General features: G+C 45.9%; 1 protein-coding gene across 1 annotated transcript; it reads right to left on the reverse strand.

Moving 5' to 3' along the window:
- Window positions 1–1126: 1126 nt before the first annotated feature.
- LOC147013071 (surfeit locus protein 4-like) lies at window positions 1127–9586 on the reverse strand. Its single transcript, XM_085854598.1, has 6 exons — window positions 9429–9586; window positions 8420–8606; window positions 8066–8142; window positions 5556–5599; window positions 2553–2739; window positions 1127–1962 (listed from the first exon to the last, which is right to left on the reverse strand). The coding sequence occupies exons 1-6, from the start codon at window positions 9522–9524 to the stop codon at window positions 1696–1698; spliced, it is 858 nt and encodes a 285-aa protein (XP_085710724.1). The 5' UTR covers window positions 9525–9586; the 3' UTR covers window positions 1127–1695.
- Window positions 9587–20627: the final 11041 nt, after the last annotated feature.

Genomic DNA, 20627 nt, shown 5'->3' on the forward strand with positions numbered 1-20627 from the left:
GATGCACCAAAGTTTGCTCATGCTATTTAAAATAAATAAAATCAAGATCCAAGAAGTTTTACAGGAGGTGGGGGGGTTTGCTCCCCAAAATAGGTATTTGCTATAACAGTTCATTTTCCCAATTCCATCCCACATTAACTTCCTCCTCAGTATCATTGTGCTTGGAGGTGAGTGCCCAGGGGTATTGCCCCTCTCATCAAGCTAAAGGGGTCCAAGACATTCTTGACAGCCCCGATTAGGGAGCAGTTGAAAGCAACTTCTACCCCTCATCCTTTATTTCTCAAGGCCCTCTATTTTTCCCAGTGTGGGTTTAAAAAAAAAAAAATTTTTAACCTCCACTCCTTTTATTCTGTTAATGTCCTCACTCCTTCACAAGCCTCAATGTTGTATACAAAGAATACATTTTCATCCCAGTCTTTCACAAACTAGTTGTCTAGGTTTGACAGTGCAAAGTACTTAATTATAGAATGCAAGAATTTGAAATTTCAGGGAACTGACAATTACTCTGACTCTTCACAAAAGACAAGATGGGATCTTCACCATCCACATATTATAGGATGGTACATCCAGCTTAACATCTAACAGGTTGATTTAGCACCGGACCTGCACGACACCAAGATGACATTTTATAGCCAGTGTCAAATTTGAACGCAGCCTAGACACCTCAGAGGTCGGTGTACACACCTCAAGGGAATTTGGCCAGAACTGCCAACAACTTAGTTTTTGAGGCATGGCAAAGCACAGGACGTGACGATACCCTGAACGAACTCAATGTTGCTTTGCTGATGGCACCCAGCCCAGTTATCAAATGGACAAGATGTTCAATCAGCATCATGCATTGCACCCTCACAAAAGTTTCCTCCTCGTGACTTCATGAACAGTATCAACGTGACGTGAACGGTTTAACAGGCAGATAGCTTTTTTGCTTTGGGTATCCTTCCCGGGGTGAGGCAGGCTCCGTGAAAATGTGCATTGTATTCACCAAATCAGTTCTAAAAGTAAATAATGGAGGATGGAAAAAGGAAATGACATCGACTTTGCTTACGTAATAAATTAGTTCATCGCCTCCCAGCACAGTTACTTTGCTACGACGACAAAACCATCAAGGTAGAAAACAAAACAGCTATCTAGTAAAATTTCTTTAATACATTTTCACTCGCCAGCTACTTGTACAGGACAGACGGTCAAAAACGGAAGCAAAAAGGACGACAGATGGAACAAAGGTATTACACTTCTGCTTCAGTGGTGGAAGGTCTTAAATATAGTCAACTTCAAACAGGCCTGTTTGGACGAAAATACAATTCACCTTTCTCTCATCGTTTGAGCATTCCATAATTGTAGAATCGTCAAAATGACATGATTTCACACAATAAGTGGAACCATCCTGCAAACCTTAAACCCCCACTGAGAACATCAGCGCTTCATTATGCAGAATCTTTGAAGTGGATGTAACTTGTTGTTGTTGAACAAAAAGAAAACAAAAAAAAAAAACAAGACAATCAACACCCACCCCTTTTCTGTGGAACAGCCCAAAGCAGCATAAGAGCGGCTCCATTTCACAGTCATTCAAACAATTTGAGAAATACAAAAAAGCAGCTGCAAAGGCAATTTCAGCACGTCACCACAACTCGACCCACGCTCACCTCCCTCGGAACACCCTCGGTACCATGCACACCTGCACATCCAACCTAGTTTTCACCATTTCTTCTTGTGCGCATCGACAGATACGCCTCCAGGCCCCAACGCCACCAGCATAAGCAAACCACCGATGACAGATTGTGTCTGGAAAAAGTCGTATTTCATGTAGTCATGCATGGCACGGTTACTGGGCACCGTCCAAAAAGGGTGCAGGTACACGTTGAGCGTGCATAGAAGCAGCACGAGCGTCAATGCCGCCAGCTTTGTCCTGAAGCCGACGGCGACGAGGAGCATGAGGGCCGTGCCCACCAGGTCCTGGAGCACCTGTTGGCACGAGCAAAATGCAGCCACGCGTTGGTGTCCAAACAAACAAACAAACGGTGCAAAGTCAATTCATGATCATTTGAAAAGGTTAGCCAGTAGGGTCCACGAACCACCCAAGACCCCACCATTTAAAAAAAAAAAAAAAAAAAACATGGGCCTTCACGGCTTGGCTAGTTGGAATTTTAATTGGTTTTCAGTGTTGGTGTCCCACAATAGAGACGCAAGATCCAAGACTCAAGAAAGAGGTTATACTCATACATGTTGGATGAGGGTAATGGGAAATACCAGTGTGGTGTTATCAGAATTCCAATGACAATGATGGACAAGAAATGAATCAACACAGGGATTTGAACCTGGGATCTCATTGTACACTCAGCTGAAAATGCCAGTCTTGGGGTTAAGTTATTGCTTCTATCTTGACAAAGGAATTTTTGTCTACTGGGCCCCAATCGAGCAGTGCAGTACTTTACAGAACTTCAAAACAATTTACATAGAAAAGGTAAATTAGAGGTTTTAAATCAATTAATTAATAATGTTGCAGTGCATTCGTCAAGGATGCAAACTTCAACCAGCCAAGCCTCAACACGTACCGAGAAAATGGACGTTTCCAGATTGAGCAAGGTCATGAACATGAGCACCAGGAGGACACGACCACCGAGCTGCATGTAGTTCTTGCGATGGTTTTCCCCAGCACTCGGCACGCCGGCAAAGAAGCTGCGCCGCTCGGAACTCGATTCGACAAGTAGCAGAAGCAGCCCACCTCCCAGCGCAAGGTTCCTAAAGATGCATGGAAGCACCGGTTTCATCTACTCGACATCACCTCACGTGTCCCCATCCAAAATAAAACCTCATTGGCTTCCTTCCCGTCATTGCTTTTGATTTAACAGTACCCTGAGGGGTCTCGTGTGTGTGCGCGCACGCGCACACACACACACACAAACACACACACACACACACACACACACACACACACACACACACACACACACACACACACACACACACACACACACACACACACACTTCATGGTACAAAGTCCAAAATTAATTATTTGTATGATGCAAGAGAGTACAACAACAACAACCACCAAAGCAAAGAAAACAATCTCGAACCAACTATGGGAAAAGGCTCAACGGATCACATGGTGAGAGGAATCCAGAGATGTGACAGCACAAGTTGATGTTGAACAGAACAACAACATTGGCACGTTCTCTTTGTAGAAAAAAAAAAAAAAAAAATCTACTCATTGACTTGTTCTCCTTTTCAGCAGACTTGGTATGACACCACAAGGTTCAAAGGTGGCATGAAGAGTCGTAGAAAATGTATGAATGATGGGACAATGTGCCACCACCTACTGCCAAAGAAAAGCACAGGTGTGAAGTTGACCCAAGAGCAGTCAAGATAGGTTGGCAAACTGAACCACGTGCAAACATCAAGGACAAGCTTGTTCTAAAACTAAAGAACCAGATCGGCGACACTACCTTCCATACAATACTGGGAAATATTATCTCCTGTAATTATTTATCCCATTACTTTGCCTTATGGATGAAGCTAGAGCAAGTGATTTTCTGCAATTATGGACAATTTGTTGAAATAGTGACTTGAAACGAGGGGATGGGGATTAAAAAATAATAATAATTTAGGACGAATTACAAATAAAGTTTGCACTATATGGTCTGATTTTGTATGAGATTCTCCGCAGAATAATTCGGAAAAGTAGTAAAAAAATAAATAAATAAAAACTGCAATATGACCGTCTGCAGCCTGAGCGTGAGCACAGACAATACTCCACCCACATCAATTGCAGCAGCTCCGACAAGAATCTAGTTTTTGCTGCTACAAAATACCAAATAAAATTCCATCAAAGATTCTCTGGAGAATCAAAGTGAATAGATTTCAAAATTGAAAAGAAAAAAAAAAAATACAATTTTTCTTAAGTCTCCACGTCTAATATCCCCCACGACACCATGCAGCATTTGTTTGCTTAGATTCAAACGGCTCAGCCAATCTTCATCAAATTTTACATCCATGCTGGAGACAGCCAGGGTCAGGTGAGGGACAATAAATAATTCCCAGCCTCGCCGCTCCTGAGGGTGGGCCGACAACGTGCAGTTTTCACCTGCGCGTGCCGTTTCCTGACCCCTGCCAGAGGGAGGGCATATTACTCGCCACGGGTATGAAATAAAATTTGTGGATGGGAAAGATCAGACCAATTGTGAGGATATTGAGCGAGAGATGATGCAGGCAGCAAAATCCAGGAAATTAGTTGGAGAGATGACCGATAGCGGACGACCACTTCCAGAGCAAACACTATGAACAAGAGTTGTGGGTGCAGCAGAGGAGCCCCAGGGGCAGCGCGCAAGGTGGTACTGTGGTCGCCCGGTCTCGCACGTACAAGTGAAAGCCATAAAACGGCACAAACCCCAGACGCCAGTCACAATTGCGGAACATGGGAGTGCCCAAAGAGCGTCGGCAGTTTGTAAAACGGCACATACAAATTGCAGCCTCATTGAAAGAAACCACGCTCAAACCAATGCAGGACCGAACGTGCGTTGCAATGCATGTTATTCATGTTCTATGAACAGATCCCAGAATCCAGATAAAACTCCCTGAGACTCATTATTCAACTTTCTAAGCTACCACCACACCAGCTGATCTGTCCATGCTCCGTTTCAGAACACGGCCCATGAGCGATAATCACCGGTCAGAAGAGTGAGCACCGTGATCAGGACACATTCAGCCATTCCATCAGTCACCAAATCAACCAGACAGAACGTTATCACGAAGTGCAAGAGTGCATGCAACATAAACCATGAAAATTGATCTGACATACCATTGAAATTCACCTTAAGAGTGAGGAAAAGCTTGCGACAGATTGCGACGTATAAAGAGTTCGTGAGGTCAAATCGGGCAACCACCAGCACAGTTATACGAGCCCTGCATCGCATGGAGTCCCATGGTATTCCGAGTACTCAAAATTGGGAAACAAGTGGCATGACTGACCACATCCGAGGAATGGTAGAAAATGCAATCTCCAAGGTCGTAGCAGACATATTAGATCGCCAAGCACACTGCTTGTTACAAAGTCGATGTGTATGTGTACGTGTAATTCATACATTACAAAGGAACACCCATAACTCACACGTTTTATTTCAGAGAACAAATGAAGCAATCACTGCACTGTACGATATTACACTTGGAATTTACGTTGGCCAACTTTATTAGAAAAGAACCATTGTACTATACCTGATCACCAGTGGAGTGCACGTCACTGAACCCACCTAGCAAAAAGGTTCGTGAGGAAGCTCCTCGTATTACCAATTACTGCACACAATACTCGTGGTGAGACTCGAGCAGTTCTCCATACAAGACTGTACTTCGTACTGCACAACGTGGGACTATTACCACCACCCTACCTCACACCTCCCCCAAAATTGCCACAAACTAACTCTGTCGGTGTCAGGGACTTAAGCACATTCTCTACAGTTACTACAAAAGCATTTTAAAAATCAAAATCTTCACCATGAGAAGGATGCTTAAATTGCTAAACACTCAACAAACTTGTATGGGTCAAAAGTCACATTTCACCTACCTCATAAGAAACTTGACATCCCAGAGGATGTTGTATGCCAGTGTCTGTAAAATAAGCAAAATAAGTGAAACCATGGGAAAAAAAAAAAAAAAAAAAAAAAAAAAGACTAACAAAAAACAAAAGAACATCAACCATTTTAACTCGTGTATAGGAGGTGACACCCCTTTACAATAACATCACTCAAACGAAGTCGACGGCGCGCCGTCACAAATCCCCACACCTCCCATGTAACGCGAAATTGAAAGATGGCAAAACATGCCACCAGAAATAACCTAATAGAAAAAGTTTGAGTTTAAAAAAAAAAAATCTTTTAACCCCTCTGACCTCAAGTCCACACCATGAACATGAACCGAGGGTGAAATTCCCCAGAAATCATACAACTGCCCCCCCCCAAACCCCCAATATTAATTGCAGAAACAAATTTTGAGCTGAAGACTGCACACCAGGGCCATGGGGGGGGGGGGGCAGAGTCAAAAATAATAGTGCTATCGCACCTTCTTGCCATGTGGTGATCGTAACGACCAAATTTGGTGAATTTCTACGCAACTGCTTACGAGGACATAGCATGACGGAGACAGACAGGCAGGCAGATTATAATGTACCCCAGTGTTTTCAAAAAGTGTGAATAATCATGAGGGTTCAGAGGAGGAACATCCAAGCAACTTTGGGAGAAAGCTATTCAAACGAGATTTGAACTTTGGACTCGCTCTGCCGTAATGACTATTCAATTGCAGCACAAACAGTACGTACTCAAACACGCGTTTGCTCAAGCAATGAATTTGCACAACGCGGAAGCATCAGAAACTAGAAGGGCGCATACCCCCACCACGAGAACATATCGGGCCTATTACATTTTTGAAATATCATGCTATACAGAACTATATTGTTGTTTTGGCCCCAACTCTCAATGTTGAAGAATCACTTTTAATATTAAATAATTGTCGCATCCAGATCCGGATTCGGATCTTCACCAAATCGAATCGGTTCGTCCTTGTCACTCACCGAACATGCCCACAACTTTGAGACATCCTGGACACAAAGACAAACAGAAAGGGGGTAAAAACAAACAACCTCCTTCACCCTCAGTGGAGGAGGTAATGTGACAGGACTGTAGCGAGCACACCAAGCAGTCCTTTAAAAATGTGGACTGTGGTGACATGCTTCACCCAATTATCTTGCACGCAACACCACCGTCGTTTTACTTTCTTTTCTTTTTTTTTAAATCCCCAAGCTATTTTACAAGAAACAGGGGGGGGGAGTAATATTGTAACCAGATCTGTCTGTCCATCCATCCATCCATCTCCTAAACGGTTGTGCAGAAATTCAAATTTGTTAGTTACAAGCGCACGGCAAGGTGGTGAAGAGCGGTATCATTCTTGGCCCCTGCGCGTGTGCACCAAAAAAAGTAATTAGGTAACTCTAAAAAATTTTTTTTATTTAAACTGTATAAGCAATCAACATTGGGGGAAGCGTGAAACATGGAATGATTTTTTGGATTTGACCCCTGGTTCATTCCCTGGGGATAAGGACACAGTCACAGGGGTAAAAATGGGGGGGGGGGGAATTAAACTCAAGATGTGATATTGCATCATCCCTGGTGTTACGTTTTGCAATCTTTTAGCTTTGCTTTAGGTTGGAAGTGTGGGGATCTGGGATGGCGCGCCATCAACCTCGCTCCAGTTTTTTTTTCATTCAACGTCAATACAAAGTATGGTATGTTATACACACACACACACACACAATACTTGTGGAAGAGCGAGACAACAGAACGAATCAGGGTGTAACAGAACAAAAGGAACAGCAAAAATGAGGGGGGGGGGGATGCATGCACACACACACAAACAAACAGTGGGGTTGAGGGACAAAATAATGGATGCGGGGAGGAATTGAGGTGTATGGGAGGATGCAATGCCTGGTGTTGGCTTAACGGTTAGGGTGGCTGGCTTGGGATCCAAAGGTCCCGAGTTCAAATCCCGCTCAGCTGTTGAATTAATACCAGGTGGGGTTAACTCGGCCTGTCATCCTTCCGAGGTAGGCAAAATGAGTACCAGAATGCTGGTATCCTGTGTCGGAGTGGTGACCCGTCAGGACTGTGTACAATAGACAAGGAGACTGCTGAAGCAGCACCAACGCTCTGCACAGAGTATGGTCCCAATGGATGGATGGAGGATGCACAGGGTGGGCAATGTGGATACAGAAGCAAACTCTCAGAAAGGAAAAACTGGAAATTGGGAAAGAGGTGAGCTTGGAAAGAGTGGGGGTTAACGGGAGGAGAAAAAAAAAAAGGAGATGCAGCTTGGTTTAAACCCATACATCTTCAGACGGCTTGATCGGGGCAAATATTAATGATCGAGGACTCAAAATGGTCAAAGGGAGTTTTTGGCCAAAAAAGCAATGCAGACATTCGATGCAAAAAAACAAAACAAAACAAACAACCAACAATGCAGTGCAGATACTTCCAGAGGAGATCGAGTGGCTCGGTCACATGACCATCCATACGACGTACGAACCTGCAGAGCGATGATGCCAAACAGGCCATAGCAAGAGTACGGGACAAAGTTTTGAGTGAGCACGAGCACGCAGGCACCTGGAAAGAAACGCAAGCACCAGACACGAGTCCAATGAGCGTCGGATAGCTCAAGGGCTTAATCACTGCACCCATTGTCAAGGTGCTCTCAATTCTCAAGACAAATGCTCAAGTCATACGAACGATACACCGTACTCAAACACTTAGCTCGCTCCTCAAAAATAAATAAATAAAACTTTCAGGTAGCCATCCACGTCTGATGTCAATGTCTCGTTTAAAAACAGCTGTGTGCAGCCACCCCCCCCCCCCCACACACCACAACCATGGCACCCCTCACCAAGCTGTCCGAGCAGGTTAATGATAACGAAGAGTGACGCGAAGATGTAGCCACAGCTCCACATGCGCTCAATGTAATCCCGCTGCAGCCCCCACTGGAACCACATGCGCACTCCATCTTCGAGGAAGGTGCTCACCAGGAAGAGGCGGGCGGCGTGCGGCAGGTAATGCTTCGTCACACGGAGGAACTGCAAGGAATGGCCAGGTTACGGCTTCACGGCACAACATGCGCAGCACACACGGTAAACGTCACACACAACCGTTACTATAGAGATACCGCACCACCACCACCACCACCACCACCACGCCACTGGCGGGAGATGTTCATTCATGGGTCACAGAAACCGTTCGATTTCAAATCGTTTGCAGGTTGAAGACCTTCCAAGACACGGCAGCACGGCAGCAGCACCGCATCACGGCAGCACCGCATCACGGCAGCACCGCATAACGGCAGCACCGCATCACGGCAGCACCGCATCACGGCAGCACCGCATCACGGCAGCACCGCATCACGGCAGCACGGCAGCACCACATCACGGCAGCACCGCAGCACGGCAACATCGCATCACGGCAGCACGGCAGCATCGCATCACGGCATCACGGCAGCACCGCAGCACGGCAGCACGGCAGCACGGCAGCACCACAGCACGGCAGCACCGCATCACGGCAGCACCGCAGCACCGCCGAACCATATGGACAGAAGGCAGGGAAACCCAGCGGGACGAGCGATCACCACGAATGAACCATTTACTTGTACCGTTCTGAACAATCCACCAACGAACACAACACACGTCCCGCTCCCGTCAAACCCAAACTTCGTACAAACATGGCACACGCAGCAACGTGTCGCCGATACAAACATATCGCCGATAACGCGGCCTTTTGGAGACGGTTACAAAGCCACAACGTTTAAAACTCACCGAACAAGGCAAACACGGCCATCGTACTCATGTCACAGGGTCACGGACTGCAGGCCTGAGTAAAAACGGCCTCCAAATGGCGTTACTAACCTGATCCGCCAACTCCTCCGCCTTCGACATGATATCCCTGCCATCCACCATGGCGCACGGTCGCGCCACCTTGACCCAAAATGGCCGCGCCCTCATTGCCCAAACACGGCGCCTTGACGTCAATCGTTTATCCAATGACGATCGCGAATTTCGTCACGTGCCTCGCGCCGTCATGACGCGGCCGTCCAATGGAATCGCGCGACGTCCAATCGAGGTCCAAAAAGCCCTCATCGCCGCCGTGCCACGTCCGAGCTTGTCGGTGGTCGAGAACAGTCGCCCGTTTGTATAAATCTGTCATGTCGCACCTCATACATGATACATGTGGCAATAACCGCTCAAAATACAATCTTGTACTCTTGTTGCACTGATTTTCCGAAAGTACTGGTCCGTCAACAACTCGTCAATTTTTCCCATTGTAAACCTGTAATTCAGAGGACGTGTATAAATAAATAAACCTGCGGTGTGTGTTCCGTCGGCTTGTAGAGCGCTCGCCAAGCGGCTTAAGCAGCGAAGCAAGCATCCATTCCAAACCATGGATAAGGAACGGCCGGCTTTGCAAGCGCTTGCTAACAGCTTGGTATCTCTGAACACGCCCATGGAAAGAACCAGTTAGAGTGGAGGTGTTGGCACGGATTTCCTCCACAATGGCCAATGAAATGAAGACCTTTTCGTGAGAGGTTTGTGATTGGATTTGTCTCTTTCTGCTACCTTTGGTTTTGGACCAATATCTTTGGGTACAAAAAGGTCAATATTAGAAATGCCATCGTTTTTTTAATTTTTTTAGCTGATCTGGAATTTAATTCCAGATAGGGTGTTGTCATCGAGCACCGTCCGTCCATCCGTCAACTTTTTTGACTTCTCCAACCAAACCGCCGGGCCAATCCGGCTGAAATTTGGCCAATTTGAAAATTTGGCCAATCCGGAAAGTTCCTCTCCTGACTGGTGACAGGAATATCAAAGCTCGGTCCAGTCACGTGACTTGAAGTAGGTCAAAATGGCCAACTTTGTAAATTCCTTCAAAAATCTTCTTCTCCAGACCCACCGATCAGAATGATATCAAATTTGGGTTACAATATTAGGCCAGGGTAGCGATGTTATATTGTGGAGGTCATGCCAATAACATGACCGGAAGTTTGTCAAAATGGTCAGCTTCGTGAATTTGGGGGAAAATTGCGTAAATTCCTTCAAAAACCTTCCTCTCCAGACCCACCAGTCAGAATGATACCAAATTTGGGTTACAACATTAGGCCAGGGTAGAGATGTTATATTGTGGAGGTCATGCCAATAACATGACCGGAAGTGTGTCAAAATTGTCGGCTTCGTCAATTTGGGGGAAAATTGCGTAAATTCCTTCAAAAACCTTCCTCTCCAGACCCACCAGTCAGAATGATTCCAAATTTGGGTTACAACATTAGGCCAGGGTAGAGATGTTATATTGTGGAGGTCATGCCAATAACATGACCGGAAGTGTGTCAAAATTGTCGGCTTCGTCAATTTGGGGGAAAATTGCGTAAATTCCTTCAAAAACCTTCCTCTCCAGACCCACCAGTCAGAATGATACCAAATTTGGGTTACAACATTAGGCCAGGGTAGAGATGTTATATTGTGGATATCATGCCAATAACATGACCGGAAGTGTGTCAAAATGGTCGGCTTTGTCAATTTGGGGGAAAATTGCGTAAATTCCTTCAAACACCTTCCTCTCCTGATTATAGCCTGGTGTTGGCTTAGTATAGCGGTTAGGGTGGTGGCGTGGGATCCTCGGGTCCTGCGTTCGAGCCCCGTTGGCCACTGAATTAATAACAGGGGGTTGACTCAACCTGTCATCCTTCCGAGGTTGATGAAATGAGCACCAGTATACTGGTAATGGGGGCACTGCATCAGTGGCATAGCTGTGCCCCTAACCAACGATGCAACCGGCAGCCAAAAGGGGAGCACGTGATGGGAACTCCTGATTATGACGTACTTTTCAATTGTTCTCTCAAGGGTGTGCTTTCATGACTCTTTATGGAGTTGCGATATTAAAATGTTTGCAGATATGAAAATGGACCAAGTACTGCCATTTTCATTTTTTATTTTTTTTTAAACACAAATTCGAGGCTCATGGATGAGCTGGAACAAAGAACAAAATCAGGAGAACAAAAGCAATAGAAGGATATCGTTGAGGGGGTGGGGTGGGGCACCAACAGCAGGGGGGTGGGGCACCAACAGCAGGGGGGTGGGGCACCAACAGCAGGGTTGAGAGACAATACAGATGGAGACTTGGGGAAATAACCTGCAGGACTCCACATTAACCCTTTTTGGGTCCCTTGTTGGGCACGTTTTTTTGTAATTACAATTATTTTGGGTGCCCATAAAACTTATATTCTACGATATTCAAGTTTGAAAAAAATTAATATTTAGGAATACGCTGACCATTGAAAAGTCCAAAACACATCAACCAGCCTGTGTTTTTAATAGACAACGTGTGGCCCTAAATGGAGTTCTCTCGTCCCCTCTTCCTGTGCAGGCTGGAGTTCCTCAAGGTAGCGTTCTGGGCCCTGTTCTTTTTCTGCTTTTCATCAATGATCTCTCCAACTCTCTGGAAAATCCTCTTTATCTCTTTGCTGATGACTCCACCCTCTGTCATGCCATCTGTCATCCCTCAGACCGGCAAGCAGCAGCTTCTTCGCTCACTTCCAGATATGGATAAAATTACAAGCTGATCCAACACGTGGAACATGTCTTTCAATCCGGACAAATCTCACAATCTCACTTTGTCTCTCCCAAAGGACCGTTGAGAAAACTCCCCCATCTACTTTCACAACAATCCTCTGGAAGAAGTCCTTTCATTCAAGCTTCTGAGTCTCCATATCTGCCATGATCTTTCCTGGGAAAGCCACATTTCCAACCTGGCCTCCAAAGCCAGTTGGCGACTGGGAATCCTCCATCGTGCAAAGCCCTTCCTCGGCCCACCTGAGCTCCCGATCACATATAAAGCTTTCATCCACAGTCTGATGGAGTACCCCTCTCCCCTCTGGGCTGGTGCTCCTGCCTCTCATTTCTCGGTTTCACGCTGTGGAAACCAAGGCATTTAGGATCATTGGTATCTCCCGCGGTGAGGCTGAGTCTTTAGGCCTCTCACTCTTTCACCACAGACATGTCGGTGGTCTTTTGTCTTCTACAGTCTCCTTTGCAGTCTCACCTCCCCTGCTCTCTGCAATATGTCCCCCCCTCCCCCATATTTACGCAGGGCACTCAATGTCCGTCAGCAACCCCCTTCTGGTAAAACTACCAAAATCATGAATCACTGCTCACCTTCACTCTTTCATTCCTCTTTTTTTCCCGCCTTTGGGATAAACTCCCACACTCTCTTCAATCCCATTCTTCCCTCCAGGCCTTCAAAACAGCTGTTCACCACCATCTCTTATCTTCAGGTCAGGTCAGGTCAGGTATGGGAGTATGCGCCAGAGCAGTGCGTTGCTGCGTCCACTTTCCGCCGGTACTCCAGGGGCCTCCGTCTGGCCATCCCCCAGGCAGATACCTGGCCCATCCCCATCTCCTTGAGATGCCGATCAACCTGCTGCAACCATGAAGCATGTGGTCAGCCCATTGGCCTCCTCCAATCACGAGACTCCCTCGCTGTGAGAATCTGGTGAGCAGGATCAGCGTCAGGAAAATGAGCCACATGTCCATACAGCTGCAGCTGACACTCAGGGACTATGCAGATAACAAATCTCATTTGAGTCTCTCTCAGCAACCACTCGTTGGACATAAAGTCCGACCAGCAATAGCCAAGCATTCTCCAAAGAGACCTGGCACCAAAGGAATTAAGTCCCTGTCTCAGATTCCTGGTCAGACTCAAAGTCTCACATCCACTGACCAAGACTGGAAGCACCAAGGACCTGAAGGCTCGGACTTTCTTCCACCTGCACAGGGACCGACACAGTGCCACACCGCCACACCCCAGGATCCAGTGAATCCATGACTCCCCAGGTCCAACCCAACCCACATGTTTATTGACCTCTGCCTAACACCCAGCACAGACACGACTATCACTGCCAAGGTTAGTGAATCTCTCCATGATCTCAACATGCTCACCACAAACAGGTATAGACAAGAGAGTAGCATCCAAGATATCTATGAAAGCTTGGATCTTCGTTTTGACCCAGGAAACCCATAATCCCAGTGGCTCAAACTCATCATTCAGCACCTTGAGGGCCCCAAAAGGATATCTAGAGTCTTTTCAAAGATGACTGCATCATCTGCGAAATCAAGGTCAGAGATCTTGACATTCCAAAACGATGCACCGCAGCTTGATCTCTCTGACAACCTCCCTAGAATCCAGTTCACACAAGTACTGAAAAGTGTGGGGGTAGTACACACTCCTGATGATCTCCAGTAACAATTGGAAATAAGTCGGAGAAGGAATCACCACATCTTGCAGCACTATCAATACCAGAGTGTAGTTCAGACATCAGATGGATCAGTTTTGCTGGCACCCCACAAAGACCAAGAATCCTCCAGAGGACATCCCAATTCACTGAATCGAACACTTTCCAGAGATCAACATAGACTGCAAGCAGCCCCTGCCAAAACTCTTGTCTGCGTTTTGTGAGGACTCGAAGAGCAAGGATACGGTCAATCGTTGACCTCTTTGGTGTAAAGCCTGACTGCTATGGGTGCTGGTGCTCAAGCAAATGGTGGAAGACCCTATCAAAAATTATCCGAGAAAAGACCTCGCCCGGCACTGAGAGCAACATCACCCCTCGGTAGCTGCTGCAGTCTTGGCGATCACCCTTCCCTTTCCAGAGAGGGACAGCAAGGCCCCTCTTCCAGTCAACTGGGATGAAGCCTGTGTTCCAGGCAAAGCACAGAACTGCATGCAACGACACGAGTGCAGCATTTCCACCAGCCTTGAGAAGTTCAGCATGGATGCCACCGATCTCAGGAACTTTTCCCCATTTCAACCAGTTCACCGCAATCTGTGTTTCCACAAACGAAGGTGGATCACAGTTGAACGGATAGTCAGCAACAGGGATAACACCTGTGACATCAAACACAACAGCTGGTAGGTCAGTCTGGTGCAGCTGCTCAAAGTAGCTGGCCCAGCGGGACTTCACTTCGGCCTCCTCTTTGAAGAGCTCACCACCCTCTCCTCGAACTGCAGTCCACCGAGGGATGATCGTGGAGGAACGCAGTGTGTGAATTCCCCTGTAAGCAGGACGAGAATCACTTGACCACAGGTTATCCTCTACCCCCTCACAGATTCCTCCCACATAGGCCTCCTTGTCCACCCTCAGCACACGCATAGTTTTACGTCTCAACTCCCTGAACAGCTCAGCTCTGCCATTCAGCCTGGCCCTGCGACTCTGGTCAATGGTATCCAGTGTCCCTTGAGAGACAAAATTCTTCTTCGCCCTGTGGTGAGTTCCAAGACATCCATCCGCAACATGAAGGATGGTGGTCTTAAAGGCACTCCACAACTCTTCAGGATTGCTCAAAGCACCCAGACCCCCTAAATCCCCACTCAGCCTGTTTGCAAACTCCTCAGCTACCCACTCATCCTTGAGCTTGCTAATACCCAGCCTAGGATTGGATGGAACAATTCTCGCAGATTTAAACTGCAACTTCAGGGATGCTACCACAAGCCTGTGGTTGGTATTGAGGACTTGAGCACTTCGGCTGACCTGCAGTTCTGGGTCATCCTCAAATTACAATCAGCGAGCACATGGTCAATCTAGTTTGCCACACCACCAGCCTTAGAATACCAAGTCCAGCGATGAGCCTGTTGGTGCTGAAACCATTAACCAGCCACCCTCAGTCCATGACTTCTTGCAAAGTCAAGGAACTTATTGCTATTCAGGTTCACAGTTCCAGACCCATGGGGACCAACACACGTCTCATAACCATCCCTATCACTTCCAGTCGATGCATTGAAATCCTCCAAAACTAGAAGAGTAGCAATGATCAACCCGCCTTCAGCGCGGTATAGAATGCATTCTTCACAGTGAGATCAGTCACATCAGTCGGAGCATATATAGAGACCAGGGAAACGATACCCAAGGGGTGACGAATTCTTCATCTCATAATACGCTCGTTGACCGGTGTTACCTCAAATATCAGTGGGACACAGCTACAGCAACCCCTTGGGCATGGTAACCATCAGAGCGACCAGACCAATAGTATGTGTAACCACCCACCATGATCTCGCCGCAATCCGGTCTCCGAACCTCAGAAACTGCTGCAAAACTGATGTCCAAACGCTTGAGCTCAGATGATAACAGAGACACGTGTTCATCCTCTTTTACGGATGGGACATTCCAGGCACCCATCCAAAAGGACTGCCTCAGGTTATCCCAAGGAGACCGCTGTCTGGTGGATGACACCCCAGCACCACTCCACCACAAACCACTGCAATCTGACCCAGGAAGTTTACCCCATGCTTTTCCTCCTATCATCAAGGAATGGGGGTCCTGAAGGCTTTGCCGCAATCCCGTCATCCCTGCGAAGGACAGCAGCACCGGAGGTACTCCCACGGAGTGGGTTTTCAGATTTCTTTGCATTTGTGGGTTTTGTGGAATGAAGTATTTTACGGTGGCTGGAGTGCAAATCCGGCCACCAACCGCCTAAAAAAAAGTAACCCAACTGCAGGAGGACGTCCGCAGACAAATTTGGGCACGAGATTTGGATGGAAGTTGGCTCACGAAGAGCTCCTCCACCCTTTGACAAATTCCCAAGAAACTATGAAATTTGAGTACAACATTTAGACATGGTCCTGATGTTAAATTCCAGAGACCATGCCGATTACTTGAACGGAAGTGTGTCAAAATGGCTGTTGTGTAAATTCCTTCAAAGATCTTCTTCTCCAGACTCACCAGTCAGGATGCTACCAAATTTGGGTTACAGCATTAGGAGTGTGCACCTGGTGTTAGGGTGGTGGGCTTGGGATCCTAGGATCCTGAGTTCAAATCCTCCTTGTTGAATTAATACCGGGTGGGGTTAACTGGGCCTGTCATCCTTCCGAGGTCGGCAAAATGAGTACCAGCTTGCTGGTATCCTGTGTCGGTGTGGTGACCTGTCCAAGATTGTGCCCAATAGCCAAGGAGACTGCTGAGGCAGCACCAGTGCTCTGCACAGAGTATGGTCCCAATGGATGGATGGATTAGTAGTATGTCCTGATGTTAAATTGCGTTGGTCATGCTGATCATGTGACTGAACTTGTGTTAAAATGGCATGCTTTGTAAATTTTGGAAAAAATTGTGTAAATTCCTTCAAAAATCTTCTCCAGACCCAGCAGTTGGAATGGTACCAAATTTGAGTTCCAACATTAGGCCAGGGTCGGGATGTTAAATTGTTTAGCTTAGCATCTGTTCCAATAACTCAATGCTATTCCTTCTCTCTCAGCAATGGTTTCTGATGATTCTGGCGTACCATACTCTGTTACTGCTTCAGCGGCACCAACATAGCGTCGGAATGGTATACAACCACACCAAGGGTTATATTGAGTGGTTTGTCATTGCCTTCCCAGCAGTAATTCGGGCTGGAATTGGGAACTTGTCCATTAATGGTGCTGGTGATATCTCGCCTCTTCATGAAGGACACATGGAATATTTAAGACCCACCAACTAATGCCGGTAGACGGGACACCCAGTTTATCGTCCATCTGAGCAACAGCACACATATTGATGAATCACACTGCCTGTGAAACTCCGGGATGACAGTTTATAGCTGGGTCGAGATTCAAACCCAGGCTAGATGGCTTAGAGGCAAGTTTGCATACCTCCAGACCACCATGCCAGCCACAGCAATGGTTGGAGGCCCAAAATCTAAAACAAGAGGTCACGACCGTCACAGTGGACATAATGGACCGTCAAACTGGTCACACCGTCACGTAACATTGGACCGTTACAACAGCACACTGGCACACTGGTCAAGACCATCACATATCTCAAGCATGTGTCAAAGTCTAACATCCTGCTCTACTTGTCAAGTTAGTTGCCTGAAACATTAAAAACTGCATTCATACCTTGCCTTCTGACTCGCTCAACACATAACTATCAATGGAACTGTTTCCTCTTCTCTTGCATTGGAGGCTGGAGTGCTCCAAAGCAGCAGATTGGGCCCAGGTTTGTTCCTCATATACGACCTCTCAGATGGTGTGGTCATCTCAGATAGTCATTGGTGTGATTCGAACGACCTCTCAGATGCTCTGCAACACAATCTCTTCCTTTTAGCAGATGAGTCCACATTATGCCGCAGTGTCATATCACACTGAAGGGAAGACTGTAGTCGTATCAATCTCATGACATCAATGTAGATATCTCACTTTTGGGACTTATCGAAGGGTCTTTTCATACTACATTGTCCTGTTATCAGCAGTCGAATGTCAGTATCAAAACCAGATTAAATTTAACTTACAACGTCCACGAGCCTCGACTTTTCTTAAGACAGTTGATGCCATTTATCCCACAATAAAGTTGCAAACACAATAATTATATTAAAGCCAAGTATTGGCTTTCTGGAAAAGAGCAGATAGGCAGCCCACATGATCCCAACTGGGAATGGAAATGCAGCATGCATTCGGAGAACCCAACTTTTTGGGTAAGGTTTAATGATCTAGTCGAGCGTGTGAATGAAACACAAATGGGGAATCAGCTGGAACATGTTTCAGCCTGCAATGAGAAATTGAAAAATTAAACTTGACGAGTATGCTGGCCTAAAATTTCTCAGACTCACCCATTGGTGCTTCAGTTTGCTGAAGATGGGGTGGCACCTCCTGTTTTGGTCCTGCATTTCCCAAATATCCTCTTGCTCTATTCGGGTTCACATTTCCAGACCAATGGGGACCAACACACATCTCATAACCATCCCTATCAGTTCCATCCCTATCAGTCTCATAACCATCCTTCCTGTCATAATCCAAAAATTCTTCCTATTCCAAATATTTTCTGTTCATGAGTATACTTCTAATTGCTTCAATCAAAATCTACGAAGCACCAAGAAAGCTAGCCTCCAAAGTCAACTGCAGATTTGTCATTCTCTATCGTTCCGAGTCATTCCTTGAAAAAGCAGAACTACTCACAGCCAATCATGCCTTTGTCCATACCTCAATGAAATACTGCTCTCACCTATGGGCTGGTGCTCCAGCATCACATTTATTTCTGCTATATTTTATGGAATCTAAAGCTATTAGCATTATTGTAATCTCCCACAATGAGGCTGAAGCACAAGTACTTCTTTCATATGCAGCACAAGGCTGCAGGGTAGCATAATCTGGCTGAGGGTGTGGCTGTGCCACTGATGGAATGCCCTCTGTCGGTTAGGGCAGCAATTTGTAATTTTGCCATGGTGCCAGTGATAGCTCTCCAACTCTTCGTGAACGACACCATGTGATCTTTAACGTCCACCAACTAATGCTGGCAGAGGGGACGCCCGTTTAACAGCCATCCGAGGGCCGGCACACACATTGATGAATAACCCTATCTGTAAAACACCGGGGTGACAGTTTATAGCTGGGTCAATATTCAAAACCAGGCGAGACAGCTCAGAGGTGAATGTGCGTACCTCTAGACCAGCATAAGGCTTTCTGCTCTGACATACATCAGAGAGGTTGGTGGCCTCTGTTTTTTACCCCCCCCCTCTCCACTTTTTACCCCCCTCTCCTCTGCTCCAGCTCCCTTTGCTCTTTCTGTTCTTCAAGCTTCCTCAGCAACTCTAGGATGTTCTTCCAGTAACTCCCTCCTGGATAAACTCCCAAAATCCAGGTCCACTGCTACCTCCACTCTTCAGTTCCTAATTTGTTCGTTTTGTGGAATCGCTTTCCTGAGGCTGTTCAATCCAACTCTCTCTCTCCACGGATTCAAGCAAGTGGTAAACCACCATTTCATGCAATTCCCCATCCCAAGGCTCTACCCGTAATATTTTCTACCCCATTTACTCTACCTATCCGAATCTAACCCTCTTACTCGCAGGTTAATGTGTATCCTCTCCTCCTCTATCTCCCTCCTCTTTTCCTGTCCATTCATTCCCTTGCTTATTGTGTCCAATTGTGGCTCCACTGTTCCACTGTCGGTTCATTGCCTTTTTACCCTCTGTCCCCTTGCTCTTCCATAAACGTTGATCTCATATAGAAAAAAAAAGCTTCAGACTTTTACTGCTGTGAACTTTGGATTGAAACAATCATGTGATATACAGTATTGTACAATCAGCATCCAAAGGTCAGTTATTTATCTGCTTATGTTGAGGGCTTTTTGTCATTTGTAAACGTTTGTATGTTTATCCCGTCAATACACGAAGCTCGGCTGTTTCGATTCATGGCAGGCGGTCAGGAGTCATGAGATACCCAACCACACTCAGTTTTAAATGCTCTTAAAACCATTGTTGGACCTTCCTCACACTTGTACCCCTTTCAGAGATTTTCATTTGAACGAATCAGCAGATCGTTGGACACAGGAAAAACTATACAATTATAAACAATGAGGTTTGCGAGTTCGTTAAATGATTTACGTGGGTTATGCCTGGCGTGATCAATGATAGAGAATTCATTGAACTGAAACAGGGGAGTGTGACGTAAATGATGGAATCAGCCATGGGTGCATGAATATCTCTCGCTGAACAGGTTGCACAAAACAAAGCTAACACATTGTATCATAGGCTCAGCTTGCACATGTTTCTGCTAACACGTCACACACACATATATATATATATATATATATATATATATATATATATATATATATATATATATATATATATATACATATATATCCATATATACATACATATCTACATATAAACATACATATATACATACATATACTGTATACATATTTACATACATATATACATACATGTATACATATTTACATATATACATACATATATACATATTGACATACATATATACAGGGAAGCCTGAAAGTCACTTTATCCCTGATAAATTTCTCGCACTTCCCTCCATCCCTTCCCCTCTGCCCTCGCCCCCTCACCTGCTATGGTATGCGGAAACACTGACTCAGAAGAATGATGGAGCACATACAGATACAATGACAAATTAATTCTTGCAAGTACTGTACAATAAAACCTGTATATTAAAAGAGTTCAAGAACAATGAATGCTTCACTGGGAAGGGGTAAAGTGACTTTCAGGCAACACTGTACATATATGCATACATATTTACATACATACATACATACATACATACATACATATATACAT

This window comes from Eptatretus burgeri, chromosome 14 (assembly GCF_056783735.1).
Source record: "Eptatretus burgeri isolate ZD-2024b chromosome 14, Ebu_testis_v1, whole genome shotgun sequence".
Lineage (NCBI taxonomy): Eukaryota > Metazoa > Chordata > Myxini > Myxiniformes > Myxinidae > Eptatretus > Eptatretus burgeri.

Bases quoted from the DNA above. Each gene is read 5' to 3' on its own strand.
- LOC147013071 (XM_085854598.1), bottom strand. From the start codon at position 9,524: ATGAGGGCGCGGCCATTTTGGGTCAAGGTGGCGCGACCGTGCGCCATG. The intron at 5,600-8,065 runs GTTCGTACGTCG...CTTATTTTACAG, and splicing joins TTGGCATCATCGCTCTGCAG to ACACTGGCATACAACATCCT. The intron at 1,963-2,552 runs GTACGTGTTGAG...TCGTGCCAACAG, and splicing joins TGGAAACGTCCATTTTCTCG to GTGCTCCAGGACCTGGTGGG.